This window comes from Camelus bactrianus, chromosome 20, assembly GCF_048773025.1.
Source record: "Camelus bactrianus isolate YW-2024 breed Bactrian camel chromosome 20, ASM4877302v1, whole genome shotgun sequence".
Taxonomy (NCBI): Eukaryota; Metazoa; Chordata; class Mammalia; order Artiodactyla; family Camelidae; genus Camelus; species Camelus bactrianus.
In genome coordinates, this window is record NC_133558.1 from 32,866,847 (window position 1) to 32,887,055 (window position 20,209).

A 20,209-nucleotide genomic window follows, 5' to 3' on the forward strand; every position below is an offset into this window, starting at 1 on the left:
TGTATTCTAGAGATGTCACCGTTCCTTCTACAATTCTCTTCCACAATCCAGATAGGGAAAGGGTGATACATCTGACACATGTCTGTACCAGACCCGTGAAGAGCCAACTTTCCAACAGGTTCCATAAATGTATAGCCAAACATTCTTATTAGGAGCATCCCACATAGAGAAATTTTATAGAGCAAAGATACAGGTGTACACAATGCTTCTGTTTTAGATTATAGTCTTAGGATGAATATTGCAATGGGTTTTTAAAATGTATTCAGTGACCATATAATAGCCAAATATGGAGAAATAGTAGCGTGATTCAGACATGCTTTCTATCCCAAAGAAGCTTGCAGTTCAGTGCTGAGAAAAACACATAAAGAGATAATTCTGAAAGTATTTTTTTCTAGTCAGGAAGGATGTATGTACCTGTTTTTGAAGTTCTTATGTTCATTGTACAACAGAGCTTAATTTTTAGTTGTGTATAACTGCTTGATTAGCTGTATGGCCTCACAAACCCTCTAAGCATTATTTAACACGTCAGGTTAATTTAAGAACATTTACACACTGTTTGCTTTGAAGAATTAAGACCCCTGGTAATTTATGCCCTCAAATATATGTCTCTACCTATTTACTGTATATGTTTCATGGACATTGCATTGTTTTATAGACATGTTGTGGCAATCAAAACATTTCTGGATCTCAAAGCCATACATTAGTAAAAAATATATAAGGATAATGATTAATAAAATTCCTAATATTTTAGCAAACCAAGAATTTTTTTTGTAGTGATCACACTGAATTCTTTGTCCTCTGTTCTCTAGGTCTTAGCTATGGGACTCTCCCAGGTTTCATCAGACTTCCCCTGTTGTCTGTTTCCACTGTCATATATCTGTGCCTTGGTTTCAGATATGGCCTCTTGTTAAAATTCCTAGTTTAGGAGAACAAATATATAAAACTGAAGGGTTGAACTGACTCTTGGACTAACTGCTTGCAGTGAATCAGGTCCCTTGATCCACGACCTGATGATGAGCCTATGCGTTTCATTTCTTTGGTCTCTTTCAACATCTCCCTCATTTGGAGAAGTGTCCCTATCAGTTTGGACACCTTTGCATTGAAGGGACCTGACAATGACAAATTTTCTGGTGTCAATTAGCATCCTTCTACCAGTTAATAGGGAACTGATATCCAAAATGATGAAATGTTTTCACAGAACCACCCAATATTGGATATCTCTCACTGTTGTCAGATCCTTAGAAGAGAATCTAGTTCCTCAAATGAGGCGATATAATCAAGAAGGCAACACGTACTGTGCAGGAGTGCTTAGTCATTCAGGCTCATTTATTACTGATCCTTAAACTCGCTGAACTTTGTGTTTCAGGAATGCTGTCTTTTTATTTCAGACTTCTGTATACAACAATCGGCCTGTAGTTTTGTGCAGAAACCAATCTGTGTTTCAGAATCATAGCATTCGTATCTACAATTGCCTTTCTTGATAAAGCAACTATAGATGTCTTTCATGGCACATTTCACTGTTAAAAGGAAGGAAAAAAGCACATAAGTCATTTAATCATTATTCATGCCCTGAACTTGGAATAAATCCATTGTCGACATGAAAATTATTACAGCATCTGCACATGCTAAGTCCCCCTACCCCCTACTGTAGGGATTTAAAAGTCATTTCTTTTACTATTTTTCTGGCGAAGACAGTTTTGTGATATTTTCTGTTTCATTATCTGTTCTCTCTCCAATTTTTGGCTGCCCACTAGTGGCTGAAGCTTAGTTTTCCATGGAAATTTACAGATAGTTATTGTTAGATCCAGAGTCGCTTTGGAACAGACATCATATATTCCTGAGGGTACCTACCCACCTGCTAGTTTTTTCCTCTAATTCAAAAGAAAGTAAACACCTACATTTTTTGGCTTTGGGATTCAAAAATGGGAAAACCCATTCATGTGGTTTAGATTGCTCTCTCGCTTTTGTCTTTAGGACTCTCTCTGATGGGAAGAATGACTAGAACCCTAGCAGACACTGGGTTAAGAGGGATTCTCTGCACACACACACAGAGGTCTGAGGTGCTCAGGGAAGAAGAGTTGCTATGCTAGTGATGCCATTCGTGACCAGTCTTTGACACAGTGAAGAAGGGTGAAACTATTTAGCATTTCATCTTTTCTTTTCTCAGTCTCCTTTATAACATACTCAAGCCTCCATTGTTACATGTATCAACTCACAAACTCCTTCGTATCATGGATAGAAGACTTGATGTTTCACTGCTTCAAGAAATGCTTGCATTTTTAAATGGGTCACTAAGAGAGGGAGACTCACAAAATGAAAGCATTAAACATAATCATGGATGAACAGACATCAGCAAAGAAGGTGTACGAACAGTGTTCTTCCCTCTTTCCCTAGAATCTTAGGACCCAACTATGATGGAGTTGATGGAAGCCAATATTATTGATGCCTTCTGATTTCCGTAAACGTATGTTAGCCTAAAATCTCTGTTATTTGGATAACTAGGCCTTCAAGGAAAAAAGTCAAACCCATATTACACTGATTTTTTTTTGCCATATATTTTAGGCCATGTGATATCACTGTTCCATTGTATGAATTAATGATGTCTCCTTATTTGTAATATCTAGAGAGCTGTTATTTATTGCCTTTGATGCCAGAGGGAAAAGACATTATCTCACCAGCTTAAAAATTCATCCTCAAATTACACCGTCCTACATGAGGGGTGCGAAGCATGTATGTCGACTTAATTGGAATTTACAAATAACAGAAGATGACAGCTGTCAAGCACCAGTATAAGGAAAAGAATAGCATTATTTAAGTGGCAATTCTAAATTAGCATATTTCCACTAGAACAAAAATAACAAATATCTTTTCCCTAGATAACAGCTATTGCATCATATAAAAATGCATATTTATGCCTAAGAAGGAATTGCAAATTTTTCAACTTTCAGATGCACGTATACAAGTCTCTGAGGTTTCATGAAGGTTCTCACATATGTTTTTCAAAAGTAAGTGGCAGGAGGGACACATGTAAATCATGATAACACAACTGAAATTAATATTTTATTACCCAAATGTGGTCATCCTATACACTAGTCTTCTCCATTTGCAGGAAACCTTTGTTCGGGGTTAATGGAAAAAGAATCCTGGTTTAGTTCAATTTGTCCTGAGCTTAGAAAGATGTAATAGAATAATAATCCTCATAATTTTCATCTGAGAAAATTTATTATAACTGTACAATAATTCAGACCATTTGAATCTTTTACCCAAAATACTTCTAGGTGTTTGAGGTTTTATTTACTCCATGCTGGACTTACTGTTAGAGCACTTGGTGTTATCTGTGCTGTTAAGGAATGGAATTTGAGTTCCATTAGTAAACTTTGGAAGCTCTAGGCCACTCCTAAATCAGAAGTCCCTGGAGTTTTATTTGTTTGTTGTATTTGTTTTTAAGGTGAGTGGAGTTATTTTCTTGGGGCATGTGTTTTTAGTGTTCTTGCATATACGAGAAAAATACTTTTTCTGTCTCAAGTAGCCTGAAATATGTCAAAACATCATTTCCAATGACCTCTAATAGAATATTTCCAATTAATGATGTCTCCTTATTTGTAATATCTAGAGAGATATTATTTATTGCCTTTGATGCCAGAGGGAAAAGACATTATCTCACCAGCTTACAAATGCAAGAGACATCCCTTGGTTGCTAATCCAACCTAAGAGTGGGAAGTACCAAGGAGGGTGCACAACCCAAGCACATGAAACCCAACAGGGTAAATATCTCCTCCATTGTCTCCTACAGTGGTTATCAAGGCAGAGTCTCTTCCTCCAAAATGAGACACCAGGATGTTACTTTCTTTCTCGGATGTTCCAACACAATTTAAAAGTAGGTATAGTATTTAAGAAAGACATAATATATGGTAGTCCATATTAGGCACTTTGCATATTTACATATCAGTAATCCTTATGATAATATTATGAAGTAGCCTTCCTATACTTAATGCATAGATGTGGAAATTGATGCTGAAAGAATTACAACACCCTGATAGGTTTATAGAGCCAATAGGTGGCAGAAACCAAATCTGAACACAGCTATCGGTAGCTCTTAACGGCCATGATCATTTCCTTACCTAATTAGTATTCATTGCCATGTAATCACACCTGCAGTAAAAGAGCTTTTAAAATGTTTTTAGACTCTAAATCAGTTGAAAACACCATTTTTTTTTAAAAAAAATGAGAGTTCTTGAAGTAAATCATGCAATGTTATACAGCCAGATCTATCATTCAGTGTTAAGTTCGTGGAAAATCCATGGTTACTGTGTTACACACAGTGTCCCATAATTTCCCAAGGTTTCCAGATGATTATTCTTTAATATGCTGTCTAACTTGTCTTTCCGGATAGCCAGCCTATATGGAGAACAAGGCATTTGATCAAGTCCTTAAACTGTCTCCCATAGCGAGGACTCACCAGAAGCCTTACTTTTCAGTAAGATCGTAAGTCCTTTCTTAATGATTTACTCCGGGTGCCATCCCAAACCACTCCCTTGATAATTTAGTCACTCTTCTATCTCCAGCTGACATCAGCAAGACCTGTCCCTCCGTAAAGATTGCGACCGCTCAATTAACATTTCCATTTTACCTGGTGGCAATGGGGCCAGAAAGAACAATAAAACAAAGAGAAGGACAGGAGTCTTCATGATTGAAGAAAGTCAGTCAAATCGGCAGCTCTGGAGTCTTTCAGGAAGAAGAAAGGGGAGAGTGTATCTTTTTATATGTCTCTCCCTTCGGTGATATGAATGTAGTCATTCATGTTTATCAGAAGTAACACTCCTATTTAGCAGTGCCTGGGGCAAAAGTGCTGGACATTGTTTTTCTTTTATCTTCGAAATGTAAAGGGCTCATGATATCGCCAGCAGATGATTATGGCTTTTAACAGCTAGTTGCCTAAGTAATTCCGTATCACTGGGGATTTCCTACAGGAAGTCTGACGCATGTAAATACGAGAATTTTATCTTTGCTTTTCTTTTTCTATTTCTTAAAAAGCTACGCAAAATAAACTACTGAATTTTAAAAGTAGCAGAAATTCTTGTCTACTAATTTATTACTTTTTGCCACTAGAACCACTTTTCCCCTGTGATCGATAGTCATTATTAAAACCTTCTTCATCATTACAGAAATAAGTAATTCTTTGCTCTCTCTCTTATGCAGTGTGGATCTTAGAGACACTATAGGCATAAGACAATTTTACAATGAATACATGCACTCCCACACACATACAAGCGAAATAATAATGTATGTAATGTGTTTGCAGGATGCTAAATTGATGCCACCATCAATATATACTAAGTCATTAGAGAATGAATTATTTGAATGGTGTCTGTAAGGAGCTATTTTAGTTAAGATTGTGTAAGGGGGATGTTTAGCCAAAGATCCAAGTCAAATTTTGCTTTGCTTTGCTTTGAGTGTTCCTTTTTTAAGACGTTAGGAGTAACAGGATTATTGGAAAAGGTGGTTACTGTGGTTCATTGTAGAGAAGTATTGTTGAATAGTAAGAGCTAACTCTAGTCTATCATTTACTGTGTAGGCACTGTTTTGAACAGTGTGTATATAGTAACTCATTTAATCCTTACAACATCCTGTAAGGTAGGTAAAATTATTTTCTACTTACCGATGTGGAAATGGAGACATAGGAGATTAAATCATTTGTCCAGTTTGATACAATTAATAAATAGTAGTGAAGGAAATTGAGCCAGGATGTTGGATACCAGAGTCTCATTTCTTGACCACCTTATATACACTGTGTAATTAGGGTTGTGATTAACTTATCTAAATCTCACCAGTGAAAACGTTAATTTGCTCTGATTTCCTTCATTGGTTGTGACATGATATAGATAAAAATGTCTATAAATGTAAAATACTAGAAAATTATGGATGTGATATTATTATTATGAAGTCATTGAGGTTCCTAATTCTGCTAATACGGTTTTCAAAAAATAATTTTTTAATTTCTGGAATAACTTGGTTGAGCTCGTTAAATATTTTAAGTCATTGTACCATACATCATGTAGGCTGATATTCGTAAGGCAAAGCATTGCACTCATCTGATCGTTTAATTACCAGGCTGTCACATGTTCTGAATAAAAAGTACAATAGCAAAGTCCCTTTGTTCTTCAAAAGAAAAAATTTCTTTAAGAACCCAAGAAAGTGAGAGTGTGTCTGATATCTGAGTTGTAACATTGATTTCTGAGAGTGGGGCAGATGGGATCAAATGCAGCATCTAAAGACCAAGTAACCTAAAAAATCAGCACAAAGAAGGTCCATTATTACATATCATAACACGCCATAAAGTTAGAGCAATAAAATAAGGTGGTATTTCTCAAAGATGTAGGCCCACTTAAATGTTTGTAAGTTTAGCTTTTCATGAATACAGCGTCTCAAATCTGTGTTGAAAATATGGCATAGTTACAAATGATGTTGGGATTAGCTAACTGTCAGGGAAAAAAGTGCAAAAATCCATGTCTCCTAACATACACTAAATAAAATGATATGCTTTGAATTACAGTAATCAAATGTGAATGTGTGTATGTATGTGTGTTTGTATGCATACAAAATATGTCAAAAATATATATATGGAAACATTTTAGAATCTCGTCACAGGGAGGCCTTTCTAAGCAAGAAAAAAAGCCTTAGAAGCTATACAAAAGATACTACGATTTAAACTATACAGAAATTTATAATTTCTTTAAGAATGGAAATCAAGCAAACCTTGGATAAGATACTTGCAACATATAACATGTTTGTATTGTAGATAAAGAATGAGTGCAAAATTATTTTAAAAATACAATCGTCCTAAAGAAAATTAAGAGATGTTTATAAAAAAGCAAGCGACAAGAGAAGACATACAGAAGCCCAATAAACTTACCCAAAATATTTAACTCAGTGGGTATTTGGAAAGTGTGAATGAATACAATGATATTCTTCATAATTACATGTTGTGTTTTTGTTGTTGTTCTTTAAAGAGCAGTCATGAGTTGTGGGCTTTTTGTGGGAAGACAGGCAGGACATCCTGGCTGTGTATAAACATCAAAAATGTACTTTGACCCAGGAATTCCAAAATTTCATGTTCCTTCTACAGATCGTGTGCATAAAATCATGCATGAAATTGTAGGAACACAGAGACCCAAAGCAATATAATGAGAAATTGGAATGACAGCATTCCCATTGGTGTTTGTTTTTTTTTTTTCCCCACCCATTTGTGTAATAAGGTATGTGGAGATATTTTGTCACCTAGTTGGTTATAAATTTTTTTGAGTTTTGGTTTTACCATTATATTTGCTCTGTTTTAAACAACTGCATTGCTACCACCATCCTCCAAAATCCCTTTCTTCAAGTTTCATTGTAAATCTTGAATTATCCTTTGTTTTTGGCTAAAAAAATAATTCTAGTCTTTGTGTTTTTTCCCCAGCTTTTAATATTACAGAGACAGTTTGTGTTGTTTAGTACCTGTATGGAGGCTAAAATAACAGATATTTATGCATTTCCCCATCCCATCCAGACAGAAGTAAGGAAACACAGAGCTAATATTTTATGATTCTAAGCTCTAGCCCAAGTTCGGAGTGTATTTAACCCCAGTTTAACAATACAGTTGACGCTTGAACAACGAGGTGGTTAAGGGTTCCCATCCTCCACACAGCAGAAAATCTTTCTGTAATTTATCGGTGGCCCTTTGTGTACACAGTTCCTCTGTATGTCGGTTCCTTGGTATCTGCATCCCTGAATTCAACCAACTCGGATGGTGTAGTACTATAATATCTACTGCTGAAAAATGTTGGCGAGTAAGTGAACCTCCACAATTCAAATCTGTTGTTCAAGGATCCAGTGTATTGGCATTAGACAGTATTAAAATAATATGCCATTTTGAATGAGAATAACCTTAGGAGAAGAGAGGAAAGGCCAGTGAGCATCTCCATGTTCTACTGTAACTCATGCGTTCATCTTGGACTTAGGCTTCCTGTCTCTTAATGTCAGTAACATGAGGATAATATTTAGATAATTGATAAACCTATGAGTATTCATTTTTATAGATAAGATTTCTAGCATGGTCATGGTTTGGCTGGGAAATGTTCAAATGTGTAAGTTTAGGTGACCCACAGCTCTCAAAAGTGGTCCTCAATTGAAGCAAACATGGTATCCACGAGAAAAAAATTAGTACCAGATATGCCTCCATCAAACCTCCAGCTTAGAGAAAACAAGAAAGAGCCCACCTCATTCCATCGAATACATAATTAATATCTACAAAGGAAGATACCGATATTAAGCGTATGTAATTTTTTATTAGGGAGGTTCTAATTGCATCCTACACCTCTCTACACTGGTGCACACATGACTTCTTTGGTCAGAGGTGCATCTTCCTTTTCAAGAGAAATCGTCTTCAAACATCCTTGCAACGCAGCAAATCTTACTTGGTGAGAAACATATATCAATATGCTTTTCACTTTTAAGACAGCGTTTCCTACAATGACCATACAATTTTGAGCATCGATCAGGATCCACCAAGGTACATGTGGCTACAGTAGAAGAAGAGTAATTGAAATTACTGATCTTTCATTTAAGAACATATTATTTATGATTACAAAAACTACTATCTGTACATTGTAACAAATTTGTAAAATACCAAAAAAATAAGAAGGCACTAAAATATTACATATCCCCACTATAAATATATAAAATTGAAATATGTCTTTAATTAATATATAATTAAATTTTATGACGTATATCATGTATTACTCTCTTCAACAAGAGTCGAGATTTGGGGAGTTACATAATAATCCCTTGAAATAATATATGACAATTTATCAATCTCTCATCTATATCATATTTAAAATTTTACCATTTTAAGGTTACGATAAGCAAATTTGTATTACATATTTTAGTATTTACATGATACATATTTAGGATAGTTGTGAAATTGTTAGATTCTAGAATTCTTAGTTTTTATACTGCCGCTAGCAATGTATGTACATTTTACCCTCAAATAAAATGCTATTCATTGCAATTTTAATTTTTAATGCCTTTGGTTATTTGTTTTGAATGGTTTTTCTTTTTTTTTTTCTTTATTTTATTGTTCATATACTTTGCTTATGTTATTGGCATATTTTTTGTTGTTAATGAGTTCATTAGAGCTCTTTTTATTTTTCAATTTTTCATTATGTAAAGACTATTTTTTAGAGCAGTTTTAGGTTTACAGCAAAATTGAGAGAAAGGTGCAGGGATTTCCCATACATCCCCTGGCCCCAGATATGCATAGCCTTCCTCATTATCAACACATTTTATTACCAGATAGTACTTTTTTTTTTTTTCAACAACAATGAACCCACGTTGAACTACATCATAATCCATAGTTTACATTAGGGTTCACTCATGGTGCTGTACATTCTGTGGGTTTGGGCAAATGTACAATGACATGTATCCATTATTATATTAGAGTATTTTTATTGCACCAAAAATTTTATGGGCTCTGCCTGTTTATCTCTTCCTTTGCCCCTCTGACAACCTTGACCTTTTTATTGTCTTCATAATTTCGTCCTTCTATAAGGTCATATAGTTGGAATCATACAAATTCCATTTCAGATTAGCTTCTTTTATTTAGTAATATGCACTTAAATTTCCCACATGTCTTTTCATGGCTTAATAGCTCATTTCTTTTTAACATTGAACAATATTTCATTGTCTGGATATACCACAGTTTATTTATTCATTCACCCACTGAAGGACCCATCTTGGATGCATCCAAGTTTTGAAAATTATGAATAAAGCTGCTATAGACATACATGTGCAAATTTTTGTGAGGACATAAGTTTTCAGCTCTTTTGTTTTAATCCCAAGGAACAAGATTGCTGGATTATAAGGTAACAGAAAGTGTATTTTTGTAAAAACTTGCTAAACTGTCTTCCAATGTGAACTGTACTTATTGCAATCCTACCAGCAATGTATGAAAGTTCTTGTTGCTCCACATCCTCACCAGGATTTGGTGTTGTCAGTGTTCTGGATTTTGGCCATTCTAATAGGCAGGGAGTGGTATCTATTGTTTTAATTTTCATCTATCTGATGATGTATGATGTGAAGCATCCTTTCATATGCTTACTTGCAATGTATATCTTCTTTGGTGAGGCTAAGGTCTTTGGTCCTTTTTTTTGTTTGGGTTTCTTTCATATTGTTGTGTTTTAAGACTTCTTTGTATATTTGAGATAATTGTCCTTTACCAGATATGTCTACTGCAAATATTTCTCCCAGTCTGTGCCTTGTCATTACCTTGTCATTGCCTTCTGCAGAAAAGACATTTTACATTTTAATGAAGCCTAGCTTATCAATTCTTTCTTTCGTGGATTGTGCCTTTGGTGTCGTATCTAGAAAGTCATTGCCATACCCAAGGACATCTAAGTTTTCTCCTTTGTTAACTTTTAGTTTTATAGGTCTGTCTTTTAAATTTATGTCTATGATCCATTTTTAGTACATTTTTGTGAAGGGTGTAGGATCTGTGTCTAGATTCTTTTTTTTTTTTTTTTTTTTGCATGTGGATGTCCAGTTGTTCCAACATCATTTGTTGAAGACACTCTCTTTGCTCTGTTGTATTGCTTTTGCTTCTTTATTAGACATCAGTTAAATATATTTATGGGGTCTATTTCTGGGCTCTCTATTCTGCTCCATTGATCTATTTGTCATTTTTTTCACCAATACCACACAGACTTGATTATTGTAGCTTTATTATAAGTCTTGAAGTTGGGTATGTTGGTTCTGCAATTTGCTTTTCTCCTTTCATACTGTGTTGGTTATTCTAGGACTTTTGCCTCCTCATATAGACACCAGAGTAAGTTTGTCAGGACTCACCAAATAATTTATTGAGGTTGTGTTGAATCTGTAGATCTTGAAAATATTAAGTCTTCCTATCCATGAACATGGATTTTTCTCCATTTATTTAGTTCTTTAATTTCAGTCATCATAGTTTTGTAATTATCCTCATATAGATATTGTACAGGTTTTGTTAGGTTTATACATAAGTATTTCATTTTGGGGGCTACTCATGTAAATGGTATTGTGTTTTTAATTTCAAGTTCCACTTAATTATTATTGGAAAGCAATTGATTTTTGTTTATTTACCTTGCATCCTCCAACCTTGCTGTAATCACTTATTAATTTCAGGAGTCTTACCACTTCTTTCAGATTTTCTACATAGATAATCATGTCATCTGTGAACAAAAACAAGTTTATGTCTCTCTTCCCTTTTATTTCCTTTTTTTGTTCGTTTTATTGTATTAGCAAGGATTTCCAGAATGAGGTTGAAAAGCAGTGGTGAGAGGGAACATTCTTGTCTTGTAGCTGATCTTACCGGGAAAGCTTTGAGTTTCTCACTGTTAAGTATGTTGTTAGCTGTAGTTTCTTTGTAGACAATCTTTATCTAAAGTTGAGAAAAAGTTCCCTATATTTCTAGTTTACTGAGAGTTTTTTTTTTATCATGAATGTAAGTTGAATTTTGTCAAATACTTTTTTACATTTAATGGTATGGTCATATGTGATTTTTCTTTTTTAGTCTGTTGTTGTAATAATGGTTTACATTCATTGATTTTTGAATGCTGAACCAACCTTACATACCTGGGAAAAATCCCACTTGGTTGTGGTGTATGATTCTGTTTATACATTGTATTTCTGTTGGCTAATTTTTTCTAAGAAATTTTACATCTACATTCATGAGAGAAATTGGTCTGTAGTCTTTTTTTGTCCTTATAACGTCTTTGGTTTTGGTAGTAACATGATGCTAGCTATCCTCCTGCTACTGAATGAGTTAGGAAGTATTCCCTCTGCTTCTATGCTATAAACAGATGGTAGAGAGTTGGTATATTTCATCCTTAGTTGTTCGGCAGAATTCACCAGCAAACTCATCTAGGCTAGTGTTTTCTGTTCTGGAACGTTTAGGTTATTGATTCAATTTGTTAACATATAGGCCTGTTATCATCACCTGTTTCCTCTTATGTGAGTTTTTTTCATATTGTGCCTTTTGAGGAATTGGTTCATTTCATCTAGTTTATTAAATTTTGACTTACAGTTGTTAATAGTAATCTTTTATTATCCTTTAAATTTCCATGGGCTCTATAGTGATGTCTCCTCTTTCAATTCTGATACCAGTAATTTATGTTTGCTCTTTTTTTTTGCCTAATTACTCTGGCTAGAAGTTTATCAATTTTATTAATCTTTTCAAAGAACTAGCTTTAGGTTGTGTTAATTTTCTCTCTTGATTTCCCACTTCCAGTTTTATTGATTTCTGTTCTAATTCTTACCATTTATTTTCTTCTACCCATTTTGGATTTAATTTGTTCTTCTTTTTCTAGTTCTCTAAGGAGAGAAGTTAGATTGTTAATTTTAGATCTTTCTTTTCTAATACATTATTCAGTGCTATTAATTTCCCTCCAAGCACTGCTTTTGCTGCATATCACAAATTTGATAAGTTGTGTTTTCAGTTTCTTTAGTTTAAAATATTTTTAAATTTCTCTTGATATTTCTTCTTTGACCCATGTGTTATTGAGAAATGTACTGTTTAATCTCCATGTTTTTTTGGATTTTTCTGTTACTTTTCTGCTACTGATTTCTGATTTAATTCTGTTGTATTCTGATAGCATGTGTTGAATAGTTTTTATTATTTAAAATATGTTAAGATCTTTTCTATGGCCTAGTTGTGTTCTATCTTGGTGAATGCTCCATGTGAGCTTGAGAAGAATGTGAAAAAAAATACTCAAGTATCATGATAAAAGACGTATTTTGGGTCAGATGTGTGAACAGATGAGTGTTTATTATTGTGGAAAGTGATATGAAAATATAAACCTTAAAAAATGAGTAAGAGTTATCCAAATGAGTAGGAAGAGTGTAAAAAGAACAAGTATACACAGTAATATCATTCTCATTCTAGAATTGAAAGACAGCATGGTATGTTTAGGTCCAAAAACTACTAATAATGAAAATAGTTTTTATTCATTGCAAACCTGTGTGTCAGGTATTGTTTTAAATATTTTGCATGCATTATCTCACTTAACTATTACAAAACTTTGAGGTAGATACTGTTCAGATAAAAAAACACCCGAGGCTTTGAGTGACCAAATGATTTGCCCAAGAATGCAAAACTAATACATGTGTAATCCAGGATTTAATCTTAAATTGTTCCAAACCCAGAATTCACACTTTAAAATTTAATCTATGAATTCTACATTGAAAAATTTGGAAACTGACACATGAAAAGCATTCAACAGGTATTGCCTGAGTATTGCCTCAAGTTAGATACCACTTGGGGTAGACCTGGCTGTCAATAGGAGCCTTATTTTATGACTACAGAGAAACATGAACCCATAAAAATGGGAAGTTGAGTGTTTGGTTAATGACAAATTAAAATGAATGTTTACAGGTGTAAAGAATCATTAGTAATAAATTCTTGATATTGTTCTTTTTACACATGCTTAGTAAATGGTTTTCCAGGCTGCAACCAGAATGTAGAAAAAAATTTTACCTCAGGCAAATTTAAATAAAATAATTCTGGCCCCTCTCTTTGTAATTCTTTATCAATTCTCTTTGCTTTTATATGCATTAACTCAAAGTTGGATGATAACTGTGAATTTTATGTCACTTTCTGTCCCCATCTCTTATTCAGATTTTAGAATTAAATTTTTGTTTTCTTTTCTATTACTGAAACGTCAGTTTGGCAAGGATTATTCTTACTCTTATCTTATGGCTGAACCTGGATCTTTACAATTGAAGAGATTTAATATAAAAGTAATGTAATGTAACTTAATGCAAAAGTCATAACAGGTTCTAAAATATTAATGTATGTCATTTGTTCCTTAGCTTACTCAAGAATATTTAAACAATTTACAAATTGAAAAAAGTATAATAAAGAATGAAGACTAACTTATAAATTACCTTAACTAATGCAACTGATTAATATAAACTAATCATCTCCACAAGAGAAGTACTAGTGTGGTGTTCATTTTTCATAGAGCATCCTTCTGCATTGGTTGGGAAGTTATTTAGCTAATTAATAAAATCCTGGCCACTTTGAAAGGCTATTTATTATTATGGGTTTTACTTTTCTCCAACATTTTATCATGTTTCTCAAGTAGCCAAATTGCCTTGGTGACTGATCAGCTTGTAAACTTAATAAAATTTAAAGAACCTAGACTGATACTGTCTCGTCACCAACTTTTCAACACAATTGAATGTCTCTCCTTCACTATTTTAGACTCAGCCTCCCATTCACCATGTGATATATCATAAATCTGCCAAAGCCACCATGTTTCTGCCATTTGAGACCCATGGCCCGTGTCGTAAGAACTGACTACATCTGATCATAGCACTACTTTGTGTTCCTTCTCTTCTGCTACGTCTCTTCTTTTTCCTTTCTACTTCAAGTCCTATTCTTTCATTTCTTGAAATATTGCAATGCAGCCTTCAGTGTGATACTGATACTTTGCTTATTTTGTTTCCTTTAATCTTTGCAAAACCTCGTAAAATTAATGATACTACCATCCATTGTACAGTTAGGAGATCTAAAGCTTTTCCCACAGCTACAGTGGAGCCTCAGGTCCTTACTATAAACCCTGATCTATTTAATGGGATGCTCATTCTTTAAACTGCTATGCTATGCTGTCTTCACTGTTTCTGTGGATTATTTTATGCCCACACATCCCCTAAAATACTGTCCATGTCTTCATGTTTTAATCATCATCAGGGTTGGTCTCTTATCATTTTAAACTGGTCTCTCCAGCATGATACCACTCTGTTTGGACCGAACACTCATCTTACATCTTCACAGAGTATACACTTAGATTGGACAGTTTTCATTACTTCTTTTGTGACCTCAAGGTTTTGCTAGTAGCCAGACCACACCGTTGTGCAACTGATGTGTATTCCTCCATGAACTCCTTCTAAGCCAGCCACTTGGACATCCTGTACTACCTACCTTTCCTGTCTTTTTTTTTCCCCCTTCTTGATCAAAGGCCAAATATAGAGCACTCTGTCCATTCCAGCTGGCATTGTAACTTAGTACTGTTAGAATGATCAAAGGGGAAAGGAAAGATTGTGGTCACATTCACAGACCAAGTGTCTTTATAGGTTTCTTTAGTTTTCTGCAATGCCCAGTAGATGGTAGAGTTTGATGGCACAGACCCTTGTATACGTGTCTTCCCATGTGACCTCACTGCTTTTGACCATATTATCTCTTCAGCCTTTTATTTAACCTCAGTGCCTTCCATTCTAGGAGGCATGATGAACTATAAAGAACAGATATGCTGGGATCTGAAAAGACTGGGTTTGTGTTTCACTTAGCACAGATGTTTATGTAGGTGTGAACTTGAAGTGTTACCTCCTTTTATGTCATTTTCCTCTTGTGTTAAAAGAGGCAGTGAAAGTCATCTCATAATGTTACCTGGAAGGTCAGATTAGACATCTGTGTGGAAAGTTATGGAACAGAGTTTGACACGTCCTAGACCCTGGTATTTACTTCTTTCCTCTCGCTCACCTTCCAAGTCTAAACACAAGTGTCTTACTCCCAATTCAAAACTCTTCATCAGAGAATTCAGGATGTTCTCCCAAACCTCCACTATTGCCATAATTGCACCAGTCCTAGTCTTTGAAGCATACTTACATATACCTTCTACATCAAGCGAATCCATTGATTTATCTGAGTTTACTCAACCAGCTTGTAAGTACGCCTAAAGAATGAGTGTCTTTTATTTCTGTCTCCTCAGAGTCTAGCGTTTCGTTCAGTAGATCACTAGGCACTCAATCTTAGATGATTATTGATTGACATACTAGCACCGTGTGCCTCAGTGTATCCCTTAATCATATTTGAGGTCCTCACTTACTCAGGCCCCTTTCATGATTAATAATAACTGTAACAACAACAACAACAACAACGACGACGACAACAACAACAACAATAATGATGATAATAATAATAATCATCATCGCACCTGAATTGGTAAACTGATTTTCAGTGTGTAGAGCTACTTTTCAGTCTATTATTCCAGTAAATCTTAACGGAGGTGCATGTAATTAACAGGCACAAACTTTTATATCAGATATTTCGCTTTTTACAATTATTATTGACTCTGCTGTGTTTGCTTTTTGTTAAGGATGTTGACAAACCACTTAAATTCTCTGGGTGGCAAGGTTCACAAGCTGTCGAGTAGGGGGCTAGTAATACAATCTAGATTTTCTAAGGTTGAACTCAGTTCTGTTTCTAATACTTGTTGCACCTTTTGAACTTCCAGCCCGCTGGGGCCAAATCTGAACACTTTTGGACATAAATTTGCATCTTCCTTGTTAGAGAGCCTAGATTACCTCAGTGGCTACACCTCCTAAGAATAGCATGTAATTACCACCAACGGCTTCACTGTATTACATATGTTGATTATTTTTAATTGACTGATAAACCATTGCTATATTCCTTTACTCTGATGCATTAACTTTAATTCAACAGTTTTGAGGTACTATTTCTTTACTTGCCTTTTTATGGCTACTGAACTTCATTGCCCAGCACATTCTGAGACTACAACCTGGATCATTTTATGGATTCTGTTGCTGCTATCCTAAGAGATATATACTGTTGTTCTTAGTCCATTCATCTTCTCTGGGGTCCAATTCATTATGAAGTCTTCACTTATATAGGAATAAATCATTTTAATAGATTATGATTTTCTTAGTAATTTGAATATCTAAAAAATCAAGACCCCCAAAAGACAAAGAATCTCACCTTCCTTGACTAATTTTGTCTGCATTTTAATTTTCAACATAAGTAGGTTAGTATAACTCTATTCTACATGAGAAAACTAAGATTCAACATAATCAACAGACTTTTTTCATTGAAAAGATCGTGTTAAGAACTTGCATTTTCTAACTCATAACTGAAGATTTCTATTTTTAGCTAGAAGCTATATGATACATACAAACACACCAGAAGCATCTATTACCTGGTAGAATGAAGGTCACATAACACAGAAAATGAAGGAGATAATAAAAGATCTTCATTCTGTAGAAAGAAGCTGCTGAAAGATTTGGTAACAACTAGAAAACTTTCCAAAAAGCCAAGAGACATTTCCTATTTATATAGTTTTCTAATGGAAGAAAGACTCTATCCGGAAATTGTTTCAATTTTGTGTACTTATCTCTGCTCCATTGACTAGGGTTGTGGGCAGGATTACCCAAATTGAAAACGCTTGAAATTAATTGATCTTTAGGGAGGAATCTCTATTTAGAAGATAGTTGTAAACATGACATCCATGTATCAATGGTGATTAAACATCAACACAAAGGAACATGGGTGGAGTGAGCTTAGGAGAGACGTTTTCCATTTTAGATGTAAGACAACTGAACATTACTATGTCAGTGAAAATTCTGATTACTTTTCAAAATATATTCCAGTCACTAATGTGGTATACAGATTCATCAATGTGTTCATGTATCCAAAATTCTGTCTCATATCCAGTTTTGTCTTACTTTCCCCAAATTATTCATTTACCAAAGTCCAGATAGTACATCTCTGATTTTTATTACATTTTTCTCAGATATGACTTGAATATTTATGGAGCTGTTCTTTTTTCCTAGAAAAGCCCAACTAGTGTCCACTTATTTTCAAGTTTTTTTTATCATAGTAATATATGCACACAGTAAATACTGAGAAAAGAACTTGCAATGAATATAAATAATTTCCTACCTCAATTTCCCTAGTTTCATGTCTTCTGGTTACTATTAACATAAGCATTTATCCTTGCTTGACAACCACAGAGTGTATCTTTTGGTTTCCACTAAAAAAAAAAAAATGAGTATTTAGGCCACTTACAGTTTCTCCTATGTTGTTGTTTTCCACAGATATATGAAAGTTATATTAATTTTTAAAAACCTCTGTAGATTATCTTTAGACATTTAAATACTTTATCTTTTCCTCATCACGTTTAGTTCCAACATTAACCCTTCTTTATTTGAAATAAATATACTAGCCCCTTTACCAATCACACCATCATTCCTTCTACATCTCATTCACTGCCGTTACACATTTCTTTTATATGGTCCAGAATAATACTGGAACTCTGTGTATAGCCAGACTCGAGACACTCATACTTGAATTCAAAGTTTGTAATATAAGCATTATGAATGATATTGCTGTTTTAAAATCTGTACAATATGACAACACTTGTGCTAATCAAAAACAAATGTCCTTGGTTTCAGACTCAAGTAGATTGTTACTATTATTTTACTATTATTATTTTATTATTATTTCCTTCTTTTCTTTCTCTTTTTTTCATTTTTTAAATTGAAGTATAGTTGACAAGCAATGTTCGTTTCAGGTATACAACATAGTGTTTGACATTTATATACACTATGAATAAGTCTCGTAACCACCTGTCACTGCACAGAGTTATGGTAATATTGTTGACAATATTCACTCTGCTGTACATACACCCCCATGACTTACTTATCCGATGACTAGAAGTTTGTACTTCTTAATCCCTTTCGTTCTGCCACCCATCCTCTGGCAACCACCAGTTTGTTCTCTGCATCTGTGAGTCTGTTTCTGCTTTATTTCTTTTTGTTCATTTGTTTTGCTTTTTAGGTTTCTCATATAAGTAAAATCACATGTATTTGTCTTTCTCTGTCTGACTTCACTTCAGATAATACCCTCTAGATTCATTCATGTTTTTGCAAATGAAAAGATTTAGTTCTCTTTATGGCTGAGTAATGTTCCATTTTACATACACACACACACACACACACACATACATATTTCATGGACACTTAGATTTCTTCCATTGTTTGACTATTTGTACATAGTACTGCGATGAACAAGGGGTGCATGTGTCTCTTCGAATTACTGTTTTAGTTTTCTTCAAATAGATACTGAGGTGTGAGATTGCTGGAGTGCATAGTAATTCTTTTTTTAATTTTTTGAGGAAACTCCACACATATTACTATAGTGGCTACACCAGATTACCTTCCCAACAGCAGTACCCAAGGGCTTCTTTTTCTCCACAACCTCACCAACACGTGTTATTTGTTGTCTTTTTGAAAACAGTCATTCTAACAGGTGTGAGGTGATATCCTATTGTGCCTTTAGTTTGCATTCCCTGATAATTAATGATACTAAGCATCTCTTCATGACTGCTGACCGTCTCTATGTGTTCTTTGGAGAAATATCTCTGCAGGTTCTCTATCCATTTCTTATTCAGATTACTTGTTTTTAGGATATTAACTCGTATGGGTTCTTTGCATATTGTGGATATTAAACCCTTATCAGATACATCATTTGCAACATCTTTTCTCAGTCAGTAGGTTGATCATAGAGGAAATGCATTCAGTTCAGTCTTTGACCATAATAATGACGTTAGTGCTAGGTGTTTCATAAATGCCTTTTTTCATGTTGAAAAGGTTTCTTCATTTTCTGGTTGCCAAATTTTTTATCATGAATGGGCACTATACTGATCTTAAAGATCTGTTTGCATCTATTGAAGTCATCATGCTTTTGCTTTTTTCTTTTATAATATGAGGAATTATGCTGATTGATTTCTGAATGTGAAGCTAAATTTGCATTTTATATGATAATACTTTATTCATAATTTCTGCATCTGTGTTCATGAGAAATACTAGTCTATAGTTTCCTTGCAGTTTCTTTTTTGAGTTTTGGTATGGGATGGCGCTGGCCTCCCAATGTGGGAAATCTTCCTTTGTACAGAAGTATTTGTGTATAGTGGGTAAGATTTCATTGTTAAGTATTTTGAAGATTTCAACAATGAAGCCATCTGTCCCTGGCATTTTTCTATGTAGGAAGATTTGTGATTATGTATTATTTGTAAGGTAGATATAGAATTATTCAAGTTGTAAAAATTTGAGTGAATTTTGGTAGTTTACATCCTTTGATGATTTTCTTTTCATGACAATTATCAAAATATGGGTATAATTTGTTTATTATATTATCCTACCATTCTTTTAATATCTGCCATCTTGTATTTGTTTTCTATTTCTTCTCTCTTTGTTCACTTTTCTGTCCCTCCTATCCCTGTATTTTTTATGATTACACTTTATCTACTTCATTGGCTACATATATATTTTTGTCCTTTCCTTAGGGTTTATAATATAGGTCTTTAACTATCATGTGTAATATAAGAGCCTTAAAATTCTCTGCTTC

At 34.2% G+C, this 20,209-nt stretch overlaps 1 protein-coding gene across 1 annotated transcript; it reads right to left on the reverse strand.

Moving 5' to 3' along the window:
• Positions 1–6,850: 6,850 nt before the first annotated feature.
• DEFB114 (defensin beta 114) lies at positions 6,851–17,058 on the reverse strand. Its single transcript, XM_045509367.2, has 2 exons — positions 17,001–17,058; positions 6,851–8,558 (listed from the first exon to the last, which is right to left on the reverse strand). The coding sequence occupies exons 1-2, from the start codon at positions 17,056–17,058 to the stop codon at positions 8,407–8,409; spliced, it is 210 nt and encodes a 69-aa protein (XP_045365323.1). The 3' UTR covers positions 6,851–8,406.
• Between the last annotated feature and the right edge of the window lie 3,151 nt (positions 17,059–20,209).